We start from the raw sequence: 14,607 nt of genomic DNA on the forward strand, positions 1-14,607 counted from the left end.
TCTTAAAGAATGATAAACTCAGATAATAACAAAAACTTTCATAAAATTCAGAATTCCAAACATTGAAATGTTGCTAAAATTCCTATATTAATATCTTCAGAACTATTTCATTGTCTCCAGAAAACATCCAGTAACCCAATTTCAAGCACAAAAGAAGTTTCACAGCGCATAAAGATTAATAAACTAGGAACATGATAAAAATCTTCACACGATTTAACAAATTTTACCAAGAAATTTCAAAATTCGTGATATTAAAATGTTGAAAACCAATTTATAACGCCTAGCAACTATGCAGTAACATACAATAAAACCGGGCCACTGAGGCAAGAAAAATTGAACAAACGACATATTTAAAAAAAACTATAAAATGCAAATCTGGTCAAAAAATTTGCAAAAATCCGTGACTTTACAAACCGTTCAATAGCCCTTAGAGACAATGCCGAAACCTATTATCGAACCACAGAGGAGGTTTTATTGCCCTTAAACCTAAAAAACCTCAAAAAAAACTTAATGCCCCCTGGGCCTTACCTGTTCATCCCGATTTGAAAAATCAAAGTCATTGAAAAATGTGTCATAACATCTTACAAAAAAGACAGAGCCCTAATACAACAAAACAATCCAATTTTTGGATTGTAAAAAAATAGGAGCGCAATAATATCATCCTGAGAAGCTGAGATGGCTATTCAACAGTAAAATATTGTTAGTCGAATAGTAGTGCGTGAACAAAAAATCGCAATCAAGAAAGCGAAATTTTCTCAGACACCATTTCCTCATTCATCTTAAGAGCTTAAAAAAGACAGCGCATCATTACAATTCAAATCCTTTGGATTTTAAAAATGAGAGCGACAAAATATTTATTATCTGTTGATTAATAAACGAAGAAAACTACTCTGATTTGAGATTATTCTGAATTGATCAAATTGTCAAAACATAACCGATTAACTTCGGATCAACCGGCGAACTGTTAGCTTTGGTAGTAGCCAGCTTGGGCTTAGGGAGGCTCGCATTAAGCATTAGGGGAGTATATTAAGGGGGGGTTGTTTTGAGCTGGGGTGCCTTTAAGGGGAAGTAGGGTCGAGAGTGCGGAGTCAGGAGCGGAATGAGATATGGAGGGGGTGGGGTGAGAACTTAATGTCCTCTCAGCAGCTTCAATGAATAGTACACTTAGAAAACCCAGGATACGATTTCATCGGTCAAATAAAACTTCCGAGGCAGAGAGCTTAGTTTGAAAGTTAAAGAAGTGAAAAAAAGTATTTTTTGTCCTAAACTAAAGATACTAAGTTTAGGACAAAAAATAGACTTTCACTGCTTGAATCAAACCGCTATAAATAATCGGCTGCTTCGCTATCAGAGAGGGAGAAGTTTGGTTTATTTCAACTCTTGTAAATTTTTAAAACTTTTGCTTTGGTTCTCTAAAACTGGTTCTCTCTCCAGAGAGAACTTTCCCTTTGGTTCTCTAAACAGGTAAGATCAAAATCTTGGTCCCAGCACTCGGGCGCAAGCGCCCTCCTCTCAGAGCACTAAGTACCTTGGGCGACTAAAACGTATCCTTAGACTAGCAGAGGTCTAAGAAGGCTGATCAGCGACAAAATGTCCTCCAGGCTTTACTCGTTTTGCCCGTTTTCGATCAAGCCAAAAAAGCATTTAAAAAGACCGCAGGACTATTATAATGGCTACTTCGTTTAGGAGCAATTAAATAAAATTAAAGTTTTAAGTAGTCACCTGTGAGACACATTCGGCGATGACTCTGAAGTACATCAAACGAGTGAAGTCGTCGTCGTCCTTAAAGAAGAGAAACATTTGCATGATGTACAGCAGGTAAGGTTCGCAGTCTGTGTGGGACAAGTGACTCTGCAGCAAACTGAATGTCTCGTCCACGTTGTCAATTGACTTCCTGAGACTGTCTTGGCGACCCTCCTGAAAGATACGAACTGAAAAGGTCATAATTGCAGGTACTAAACCAAAGTTGCGGACTATCAGTGCCCATAAAATTTATATAGAAAGAGATACAGAGCCGAATTGACGTAGATGCCGACCCGATCTATCAGAGATAAAAAAAACATTAGAAAATGCCGTCAACAAATTGATTTCTTCGAAAATGAAACAATTAGCAGTTCCGTTTGGTGAAAGAGGGACAAAAGAAACGCCAAACGAAGGAAAACAATAAAAATCGCTTTTTAAATGCTTTTACTACTTTATCCGCATGACTAAAACCCTATTTACAAGTTCTGATTGAAACCAAGTCTGGGAAGGTCCTGAAAAGGAACACGCCAATACATTCCAGATCTTTAGGATTGTAAGAGAGCGCCTAAATGATAGCCTTTGAGATAGATGTTGACGGCGGCTATAAATAAAAAAGGTAGCTGGTTTGAGGTTTGACTTCGAAGGGGTTATCAGACAAAAAGCGCCAGACGACGGAACCGATAATAAACCAAAGAATTTAATGAGTTTTTAATAAGAAAACTAAAGTTTTCGAAGTCATTGAAAACAATTACATGTTAAATAGACGTTCAAATTACGGAACTTTGAACAACATAGACCTATTTTGACAGAAAACAAATGAGATACAAAGTAAAAGGGTAACAAAAACTAAATTTTATTAACATGGCCGGCAGATTGCTGGATTAGCTGTGAAAGTAATAGATAAATTTATCAGAAAACAGATACATTTATGAGTGAAAAAGTTATCGACGCCGCTCAAAAAGCCACGTAAAAAACATTCAGCGATAATTTAACTGAGCTTAAAAAAACTCGTTCCGCAGAAGCCTTTTTACCTTTGACCTCGAAACTAAGTCAAATTAACCTTCAGTTTAAAGATCAAAAGTCATTTATTGAGTGAGGTACACCTAGTTTTCTCACTCTCAAATATCCGACATGAACAGAAAACTATTCTCTTTTCTCTCAGCAAATCCACCAAAACATTTCTTTACGCTTTTCATTTCCTGTTTCATATACACTCCAAAAAAATTACGGATCAAAGACGCTCCACAATACTCTCGTTCGAGTCGTAGAAAAACCAAGAGAACAGCAAAAGAATTCTGATCAACTTACAGCTTCGCAGCTATAAAAAACAAATCAGGACTTTCATTGGTGAGAAGAAAAGAAAACAAACTGAAAAAAAAAACGATAACGAAGGCGGCAAAACCAAAAAATACTGGAATTCGAAAAATTTTCAGCTTATAATACCGTTATCTACAAATTGAAAACATGAGAACGATTTAACCCCTTATCGCACGACTGACCAACGTTTCTAACATTTAGCAAAATGCTCGCTGACGGTTTCGAGCGGTGAGCTTCGTCAGCAGCTAGCTGCGGTTTGGTGAGGGTATTTTAGACCACAACAGAAGCAACAAAAACGGACGGGACAAAATCTACTATTTTTTCGAAAAAAGAAGTAGTGAGAAATCATAGAAACCAACGCTATAAAATGAAAAAAAATTTTCATCCAATTTTGCCCTATTGATAACCGATGGCACATGCCTGCAATATACTGCTATTAGATAACAAAAAGAATAAATGGGACATAAAAAAACTTTGCTGATATTTTTTCGAAAACAATTTATTTGAACTTCAAAAAGCAATAGCCAGGACTGAAAGAATTAATTACATTAATTTATTCTTCTTTAGCAACTGTTGAGACTTGTTATTAATGACACTGAGTGAAAAACATCCAACAGTAAGAACAAATACACTCAAACCTCAAAAAAATCAACTTATTGAAACCAAACAGTCAAGGTCATAAAGAAATCCAACTTGAGCTCAAACCAGTAAATATTGCCTCATTAGCAAAAAACAAGAACTGTCAAAAATATGACTAAATAAAAAGACTCAATAAGAACTTCAAAGCTGAGCAAAACTCACAAAATCAATAATAATTTTCGGAAACAAGTTGCAAAAAGTAGTTCAAATCTTTGGATATCAAATGAGATCTCTTAAGGCGCTTCTAATACACCTTTTAAGGGGGCGCCAATGCGAGCAGTTAATAATAAGACCAGGAAACAGTGAAACAAGAGGTACACAAACAAGAAAAATCAGGGATATTTTTTAAAACAAACAGTGCAAGTCGTGTGAACCATGAACTGCCCTTTGATGAAGTAAAAAATACGTATTACAAGAAAACACGCATTACCTCTTAAAACCATTAGTTAAGAAAGCGGAGAAAGCAGCAAAAACAGGAGTCAAATCGCCTCACGAAAAAAAATTGATTTAGAAATCCAAAAATTTGTTCAAATACTTCTCGCCCCAAATTCAAATAGCTTTATCACGCGCCTAGCCTACTCGCTTTTTAATGCTTTTAATACTTTATCAGCATGATTAAAACTCCATTCACAAGTTGTCATTAAAATGAAGTCTGAGAAGGTCTTGAAAAGGAGGAACACGCCAATACATCCCAGATCTTTAGGATTGTAAGAGAGCGCCTAAATAATAGCCTTTGAGATAGATGTTGATGCCGGCTATTAGCAAACCAAGTAGCTGGTTTGAGGTTTGAATTCGAAGGTGTATTCAAATAAACAAGCGCCAGATGACGGAACCGATAATATATCCGGACGATTAATCTCATGAAAACGAACGAGTATAAAACAGAGCTTTTGAAACCATTTTTAATATGAAGTCATTGAATACAATTACATGTTGAATAGACGTTCAAATTACGGAACTTAAGACAGCATAGACCTATGTTTACAGAAAACAAATTAGATACAAAGTAAAAGGGTAACAAAAACTAAATTTTATTAACATGGCCGACAGATTGCTGGATTAGCTGCGAAAGAAATAGATAAATTTATCAGAAAACAGATCCGGAAGCAATCCAAGTGATTTACAGTTTTTGAAATTAAGCTGCGCCAGAGTTATTCCAACAAGTGACCGAAACATCAAACCCTTAACATCTCTCTCATCTCTCATAAGAGCATAAAACAAGTTTTTAAAAAAAACTAAGGGAACGCGTTAAAACTGAATGCAGTCAACACCGAAAAGCTATCAAACTACAGTCAATAAATCGCCTAACTATTTTAAACATTTAAAAGAATCACTATCATCAAATCTAAAAGTTGAAGACAATGATTATTACGAAAACTAAGTCACAGGTAAGAAACGAAATTAAAACACAAGTAAATCTCAAAACAATGCTCTCTTATGAACAAATAGTAACAAAATTAATAAAAACTGTCAGATTAGGTTGAACCATAATAGATTCCACAAAATTTTATACATATAGCCGGCAGATTTCTGGATAAGATGCGAAAGAAATAGACTGGCGTACCGTATAACAGAGAGAAACGGATACAATTAGAAGTCAAAAAGTTATCGACGCCGCTCAAAAAGCTAAGTAAAAAACATTCAGCTTGAAATTAAATCAATTTAACTGAGCTTGAGAAAATTCATTCCACAGAAGCCTTTTTACCTTTGACCACGAAATTAATTCAAATTAACCTTCAGCATAAAGATCAAAAGTCATTTATTGAGTGAGGTAAGACACGTATGGTCACGCGAATGACTTAGAAAATTTCTCTAAAGAGAGTGAGAAATGACGTGACGCACGCAAATGCCGTTAGTGAGAGGAAGAACTCATTCAGACAATTTGACTTTTTCAGCTTTGCTGTGCGAAGAAATGTCAAACGAAGAGCGTCAGACGACGAAACGAAAAAAAGAGCACCGCAATATGGCTCCACTCAACTTACAGCTATAATGAGAAAAACTAAGCAGAAAACCAAGCATTCCTTTATTCGGGGATTAATAAAATGTAAAGCCAACCTAGTGTATAAAAAAGTGAAAAGGCAGTTCGAAGATTTGGAACATTAATTTTCCAACAACTTTGATTATTTCATCAAAATTGACTAATGAAACAAATTTCCATTAAGTTGCGAACAATTCTGGCCAAAAAATCAATGACAAAAATTAAAATCATTGACAGTGTACACAACGCCTTTTTCTTTTATTTAAAACCAAAATAAAAAATGTTTTCTCGCTTGTGAAGATTTTTTACACCTACTTTTCTCACTCTCAAATATCCGGCATGAACAGAAAACTATTCTCTCTCAGCAGTTCTACCAAAACATTTCTTTAAGCTTTTCATTTCGTGTTTCATACACACTCCAACAAAATTACCCATCAAAGACGCTCCACAATACTCCCGTTCGAGTCGTAGAAAAACCAATAGAGAACCGCAATAGAGTTCTGCTCAACTTACAGCTTCCCAGCTATAAACAACAAACCAGCACTTTCATTAATGAGAATCAAATACTACAAACTGAAAAGAACGACCGTGAAGGGGCAAAACCAAAAAATATTGAAATTTTAAAAATTATCAGCTTATAATACCGATATCTACAAATTGAAAACATGAAAACGATTCAACCGCTTATCGCAAGTCGGGAAGCTGTCATTACAAAGAATAAGATAGATAGGGTATTTTAAAGTTAATTAGGTGGGATGGGGTGAGTGGACTGCGGAGAGGGCGAGGTCGATTGTGCGGGTTACGAGCACGTTCACATCATGAATTTATTGCGTTCAATAGCTTCGGTGGCTGTGGATCAAATTCTTAAAGATTAGAAGGGCGTAAGGCTCTAAGAGCCTAATGCCATCCGGGCTTTACTAGATAAAAGTCAAATAGTCAGGCGGACAAAACTATCAGACGAAGAGTCGGCAGTACAAAAAACCGCACTAAGAAAGACCAGCAGATCTAACATAATTGCTAAAAACTTCTTTTAAGAACAATAAACATCAAAAATGGTTAAATTGAAAAAAAAAACGCAGAGAATTTCTGAAAACAAACTGGGTCAAAGACGGTAAAACCGTTTTATATGGTTTAAATCATTCAATAGGTTCCATTATGCCACATAACCAAGAGCACTTCAATATAGCTTCTCTCGGCTAACAGCTATAATTAAAAGAATTGTGTTTATCTGAGAAGTTAATTTTTAACCCGCTAATTTTGAAACCGGGATAAAACCATGAAATGTCATTGTTGTACCAACATTTGCCATCATAACAAATTTTTGATTGACGGGTTGCATATGAATTAACGTGCTTCTGGAATAAGTTCAAGTTGTTAAGGCGACAGTGAACTAGAAATATATTAAATTGATAAAAGAGTTAAAACTTTGTCGAATTGTCATGGCATGCCCCCAGTATGTCGCTTACAAGTTTATCAGCGAGTTTGTCGGGGATGGTGTAGTACAAATGGTAGACAATCTGTCCAAACGTGTCATTTAAATCCACGTCACACAAGTCAGGATATTGCTCGTAGAGGGCTAGCAAATCAGGGTCCATATCCTCGTCATCAGTCACCCTCAATCTCCTCTTCGTCATCAGATCTTTACGTAGATTCTAAACACAACTTCATAAACAAGGTAAAACTATTGTAGTGTTAAATATTTGTACGGAGCAACACAATGAACATAACACATCTACTTTTTTAATTTTTTTCTTTTTTCAGATCGTAAAAAAACAAACCGACCAACGTCGGATGAATTTTTCTCAAACTAGGGGTGTAGCTTAGAAATTATTTTGGGAGCAAAAACTCCGATAGGGGTTTAAAACCTTCCACCTCCAGGATAGCAGTCAGAAATCAAACCAAATAGGCTACACCCAAACTAAGCCCCCTGGGCATTGCTTCTTTAAACTGTTTTAAAAGCTTAAAGCATTAGAAAAAAAGGAAAAACAATTTAGAAAAAGACTACCAAGACAAACCAAACTGTTCAAACAATCCAGGAACTTTCACTCAGTTACCACAGCTCGATATCGAAATGACCAGAAACGAACCTTGAAGACCATTTACACAAAAACAATAAAAAACTCAAGAAACGGGCCGAATTCTAACAAACAGCACAAACAGAACTGTTGCTGAACATTATCCAGAAAACAAATCTCACTCCACTTTAATATCAGTGGAAACTTCAAAACCACTTGCTTTTTCGCTCCACCCGTATAAGCGAGACCAAAATGGACAATAAAATCAAAACGTTGGAACAATTGCGGAAGAAAACATTCGGCAAATGACTCGAAGAGCCCCTTCGATAAAAAAGAACCAATGAAATGACCAAATCTACTACATAAACTCATCTAAAACAGACAAAAAAGGACAACAGATCGAAACAACGCAGATTGCCGGAAAACAGCTACCGTATACCCCCAAAACTGACTTTGAGATTGGAACAGCTAAAGCAAACAGCTGTGAAAATTTGACAACCTAATTTTCTTTATACAACAATTCCGAAAAAAATACAGGTGAAGATATGAAAAGCCCTAAAATTTGACTTAAGCGTTGCGAAGAGTCGGAATTTCGGAAGTAAAATCGTCATTGCAGCCAATAACATTCTCTTCAGTTTTAAAACATTTATACTTTGCCATAAGATTTGATTAAATTATTTGTCCACAAAATTTACAACTCATTAAATAACGAGAAAATATTTACCGTTGAGTTTATTGAAACCAGCTAAAAACAATTACAAAATCTTTTAGAACCCAACAAAACAGCCGCACTGAAGCAAATGTTCAATCATTTTTAAAAACGCACTGAGAAATCCTGATTCTCAAACTTTGCTGTTCTGAAATCAAATCTAGTAACCTTGAAAATTGGGCTAGGACGGATTAACGGTGATAAGTTCAATGAAGTGACAGCGCTGAAAACTGTTCTAGAAAAATCATGAAAAAGGTCTTAAAAACATAAAAATCTGCAACTGAATCTGCGTCGCAAAGGACATATTTTGAAAGCCGAATGCACATAATATTCTTAGAAACTTAAACAGAGGTAATAATTCGTTCTTTTTAGAAGTTAAATATCAAAACGAGAAATATGAAGTAGAAAAACAAGGACATTCCATCATTCGAGACTAAAATAATTAACATAACCGACTAACGGGGGGGGGGGGGGGTTGGTGCACCGGGGGTTGATGGGGGGCAGCACTGGGATGGGGGCAACAGCGCGGTGGGGGGTGGAGGCAATAGTGGGGGTGGGAGTCAACAGGGGGGGGGGGGGTCTCAACCTCTAAGAACCGCCCTTAACACCAAAAGTATAAGTCTCCAAAACAGTTTGATCTGAAACAGAGCTGAAAGGCTCTAAGAGCACTTAATGCCCACTGGGCGCTACCTGTTTATCCCGTTTTTGAGGACGAAAAGTCAAAAGCGTCAGACAAAAATCTTGTCAAGCGAAAAATCGCATTAAAAAAGACCGACAGAACTAATATAATTGCTAAAAACTTCGCGTGAGAGCAATTAATAAAGCCAACCAACAGTCTAAAAAATGAAAAAGCCATTCAATGACTCAAAACAGTAATTTTCCAAAATTTGTCATAGTATTGTAATTGTTAATCTTAACAAATTTCCACTAAATTGTCAGAATTTCCGACGAAAAAATAACTCAATTAGTATTAACACAAAATCAAAATCCCTGACAGTGCACATAAAGCCTTTTTCTTTTAATTAAAACCAAATTACAAAAAACTAAGAAATATTAGACAAAAGTCACTAATCGGATTGGTATAACTACAGGTTATTTCACAAAAACTCATGTAGTTAAAGAGAAGCTCAAGGAATGAATTATCAAAGAAAAATTGCCATATATTCCGATTTTCCAACAAAACGCGCTGTTTTAAACGACGTTTTAAAAGCTGCAACCAATCGAAGAGAAAGTAAATAATTCAAAAGAGGACCGAGGCAATCCAAACTCTTCAAAAAATTTTTCAGTAAGTTATAATATTCAGATATCAAAATGACTATAAACGGTCCTGAAGACCATTTAAAAACAAATAAAATTGAAGAAACAGTACAAAAAAACTTGAACAAACCGCACAAACAGAATTAATGCTGAACACGGAAAAAAACACTAGCTTTACTAATCAAAGCCAAAAGAGGGAACAAAAGTCAAAACAATGCCTGCAAATTGCCTGAAAACAGCCACCGCAGGCCCTAAAAATTGACTTCGGCGTAGCAAAGCGTTGGATCTTCGGAAGCAAAATCGACATTGCAGCCAATAACGTTGTCTTCAGTTTTAAAACATTTATCCTTTGCCATCAGATTTGATTAAATTATTTGTCCACCAAAATTACAACCCATTAAATAACGAGAAAAAAGTTAGCGTTGAGTTCATTGAAACAAGCTAAAAACAATTACAACATCTTTCAGAAGCCAGCAAAACAGCCGCACAGAATTAACAGTTCCATCATTTTTTTTAAAAAGCACAGAAATCCTGATACCGCAAAACTTTGTTATTCTGAAATCAATTCTAGTAAACATGAAAATTGGGCAAGAAAGGATTAAGGCTGATAAGTTTAAACAATTGACCGGGCTAAAAACTGTTATAGAAAAATCATGATAAAGGCCTTAAAAGCATAAAAATCCGCAATTAAATCTGCGTTGCAAGAGACACATATTGAAAGCGTAATGCAGATAGTATTCGAAGAAACTCAATTGAATAATTCAAAAAAAACAATTCAGATCTCAAGAAAACTACATAACTTCTTTGGAGTAACAACAATTAAGACAAAATGAGGATGGTTATCAAAAAACCAAGAAAATTAATACTCCTCTTTGAGTCGTAAAAAAACCTGAAGTCAACCAATACTCGTCTTCGAGTATTATGCATCCGCTCAGCTATCGCTAGTGCTACCGCAGCTAAGAATAATGTGAAGGTACATATTTTGTTTTATCTGCTTGTAATTATTCTTTAATGTAACTGCACCTCATTCCTGTACACTGATAAGGTTATCGCCATCGCTATAATGCTGCTACCATTTTAATGATTTTGACATACTAACGTCAAGTCTTTCCATGATCTTGAGGCGACTGAGCTCCGCTCTGATAACAAGGAGATACTCCGCCTGGTCACGATCCAACAATTTATCAAAGAACACCTGCATCCACTGTATGATGAAGAACTGAAATACGTTGCTTATGAACTAAGTTCCGTTTTGTGAACAATCAACATAGAGTTTGTGTAAGTTGCCTTGATATCGTAAACATTGGCAACTCTTGATAAATTTCAAAAGGACTTATATTCCCATATATATCTTTACCAAGGATAGTTGGCAAAAATAAAAACGTTTTCAACTTTCAAAGTCTTATATTCTAGTAAATTTTCCACCAACCACAATTCTGAGCGGAATGGGACTTCTCCTGAGCTCGGTTGCGTAGTCTGGTTCAGAGGGTACTGATCCATCTGTGGGTTTCTCTTGTGGGAAAGGCTTTGTTATCAGAAACTGGGAAGTTTTCCAGAAGGCGTTCAATAGCTGTGAAAGAGGCAAGAATCTCTCGTACTGACCCTCTTTTAATAGATTGTCCTCTATGTGACCTGATCTTCTGAGATTTACAGCTTGCTCAAATGCCTCTAACACTATCGGATACCTATACAAAAAGGTCCCCAATTAAAAAATTACTTGTTTTGTACGGTTGTTCTGTTGAAGAGCTAAAATAGTCTGTTCAACACATCAATTGGTTCAGAAGAACAAACCCGTCACTATGCCGGAACCTCAGCGGGGTATTCATTTCTGATCACATACTGTCAAAACCGAATAACAATATCGACGTTGATACTCCACAGTAATGGCGTTCTACTTACATGTAACGACCGGTGAACTGGATTTTCATCAAGGGTGCCAGGAATTGGATTGTCTCCAGAATGAGCAGCTGCTTATGATCATTGCTCAGGTCAAGTTTTAAACAGCCCACCAAGTAGCCCAAATTGGAGAAGCTTCGAACACGCTCGAATTGGTTCTTTTTGAACATGACATCTATTTCGGTGCCATCCTTTTTACCTTCTGGTTTGGGCGGGGGTTGCACGACGTCTCCAATGACAGAAAAAGTGTCCATGAATATTACTAGGCCAGCTTTGCAGTTACACATGCAGCGCAGAGACCTCAAAGTATTCAATTTCACCTCAGTATAGGGATCCATGACATCTTTCCCCCACCTCCTTGTATTCTTTTCTGCGCGTTCCAACTCGAAAGCCTGCCTGCAAATCAGCACACGGTGGACATTAAATAGGTTCCCCAAACGCAAAACAAAGCGGAAAAGACTTCAAAAAATGTGTTAACAGATCTTACAAAAAGACAGAACACCAAAGCATTCCAAATTTTTTCGACTGTTCATAACCATGATCTCTTAAGCAAGAGTGAACGTCGGATAAAAAAATGGTTAGAAACTAATAGCCAAGTTGAGCTGAAAAATCTATGCAAATCATTACTTAAGAAAAACAACTCAAACTCAGTTCCTTAGAGAGTCTTCACAATTATTGAAGACATGTTTACTTTTTTGCTCATCAACATTATTTTGACATGAATTGTAATTTCTGACTGCTATGATATCTCTCAATTGCTTTATATAAACATAGCCGGCAGATTGCCGAAAAATAGCCGCCGTTGACGCGCTAGACGCACATCGGGATTGAAACAGAAAAAAAATTGAAATTGATAAAATTTATTCCTAAGTTTCAAAAATTGTTCCAATTTAGTGTGGAGTTTCAGATAGATTCTAAAACTATACTTACTTCAGCTTCTAAACTAAAGGGTATTGAGCTTAATACTAATATCAGCTAGCAATCTCTCTAATTACCACTCGAACAACATACGTTAACAACAGTGTTTATTGTGCAAAAAGGTTTGAAAGGGAGATAATAAAATTAAATCTTAAGCAGTAACAAAATCTGTTCCAATTTTACAAGATTTTACGATTTTTTTCGATTATATCGACCAGTTAAGAGATCTGCGCAGTCTGGGTAAATAAAAACTAGTTACAATATTATCTTGGATTCAATAATTCGCGCTAGTTTCATTGGTGTTCCAATTTACAAACAAAATCGCTTTTTTCAAAGATTTATTGGATTATGCTACCACAATGAAACAAACCAAAGCCATCTTATTGCATATTTGAATACACTTTTGGAAGAATACTACTAAGCCCTCTAATACATCATTATAACATAAGGGGATACGTAGGAGACCAAAATTAATTTGGTTGAAATTGTCGTGATTAACTATTTGTTTAAAATGCTTAATTATTGAATTTAAAATGGACTGAAAATCACTTTGTTTTTTAAGAGAGTGAGTAAATTTAAGTCGAAGAAGTCAAAATGATTCTACAAACGGAATGTGTCTTTAAATTGTGCGACAACAAATTAATTTGCATTCAAATAGAATATTTCACACTATGTAGATTTCAATACTGCGCCACCCTTGAAGTAAATCTTCAACTTTTCGGATCCCATGATGAGTAGCCGTAGATGTTCGAGAGGTGTGAATAAGTCTTGTATCGATGCCAATTTTCATTGGGTCGATCAATTCATGGAAAAGATCCGAAAGTCCCCAAACTTTGCTGAGATGCGTGCTGGATATAGCAGCGAGTTCAATGAAGAGCATGATGAGCTGTTTGTAGTAAAGGAAAGTGTAATGCAGTATAGTGACAAAAACGATCGGAGGACTTTTCTTCAGGCGACTTGCTGGAGTCGTCTGGAGAAGCGATTCGTTTGCTTGGAAGATGCGAAGCCCTGTCCCACCTTCTTTGGCTCCCTGAGGTATGAGCCTGTGTACCCACGCAACTATACGGAGAGGGAGGAGAAAGGGTGGTCAGCAATGTTGGGTGAAATCAGATTTTGATGTCCACGATCCTGGCCTCATCGTGACTGATGGCAGGACTCTTGCACCGTGGCATGTAGATGGTGTGCCACCGTTGTCTGTCGTTGCAACGCTATTTGCTGGTTTCAAGATTTGATTTGATATCCAAAGGTCAAAATTTGATCGCTTGAAGACCAGGTTATGTAGTCGTCTTGAAATTCAGTTGAAGATACCGACAAAGAGCTGAGAGGAACTATCTTCTTTGCTGAGCATCGAGTTTGCGAAACATTGTACTTGCCCTGGTTGGCTGCACACTCCGTTCTGACACTGCCTGAAAAAGGGAATAATGACTCGTTGAGTATAATGATGTCTGCGGGCTTGCTGGTTGATAAAGATGAAGGTTGTACTTCAACCAACATTATAAGCCATCTTGCTGTTAAGGTAATTATACTTGTATACTAAGTTGCTAGCTAGTTGTAACTAAGCAATTAAACATCATTGTAGTATATGGAATGAAATTTTTTAGCACAAATGTTGAGTAATTTTAGGAATTAAGTCAGTCAAAAGTTTGCTAAAGGAGTAAGAGCAAAACAAATACGTGAATAACTCTGAAATAAGTGATTGTGAGCGTACACTGAGTACTGATTTCGGAAGACCTATATATGGGTAAATCATCCTGCAAGGGTATTTAATCCAGTGAAACAACCTACAATTTTGTGGCCCCTTTAAGTTGGGGGGGGGGGGCGATTTTTAATATCGTAAAATTCGACCTTTTCGGAAAAACATGTGTCATCTTTCGAATTTTTAATATAAACTGCGCCGATTTCGCCTGCGAGCTAATAATTGTACCAGGTAGCTACTGGTGAAGTAAAATTTTGAATAACTTCATTTTGAAGATTTGCAATAAAATGGGGTAAAAATTCTAATAATTTGGCTCTTTTCCTCGTTATCGAAATATAATCAAGTAGCAACTTCTACTTTACTGGGTCCTTCTACTCGATTTCCGAATTGCGAATTTTGACTGTTGAGTGGAAGCTTCCGAAGCGTCACTACTGCTCGC

General features: G+C 36.4%; 1 protein-coding gene across 1 annotated transcript in view; it reads right to left on the minus strand.

Moving 5' to 3' along the window:
* The window catches only part of LOC142341221 (uncharacterized), a 206,019-nt gene that overhangs the window by 138,308 nt on the left and 53,104 nt on the right, over window positions 1-14,607 (minus strand). Inside the window, exons 7-11 of the mRNA XM_075392143.1 lie at window positions 11,558-11,950; window positions 11,088-11,343; window positions 10,758-10,877; window positions 7,144-7,329; window positions 1,723-1,917 (exon numbers count right to left, since the gene is read on the minus strand). Coding sequence (XP_075248258.1) covers window positions 1,723-1,917; window positions 7,144-7,329; window positions 10,758-10,877; window positions 11,088-11,343; window positions 11,558-11,950 — 1,150 coding nt within the window. The remainder of the gene's footprint in view (window positions 1-1,722; window positions 1,918-7,143; window positions 7,330-10,757; window positions 10,878-11,087; window positions 11,344-11,557; window positions 11,951-14,607) is intronic.

The sequence above is a fragment of the Convolutriloba macropyga genome, chromosome 1 (assembly GCF_964194025.1).
Source record: "Convolutriloba macropyga chromosome 1, txConMacr16.3, whole genome shotgun sequence".
Lineage (NCBI taxonomy): Eukaryota > Metazoa > Xenacoelomorpha > Acoela > Convolutidae > Convolutriloba > Convolutriloba macropyga.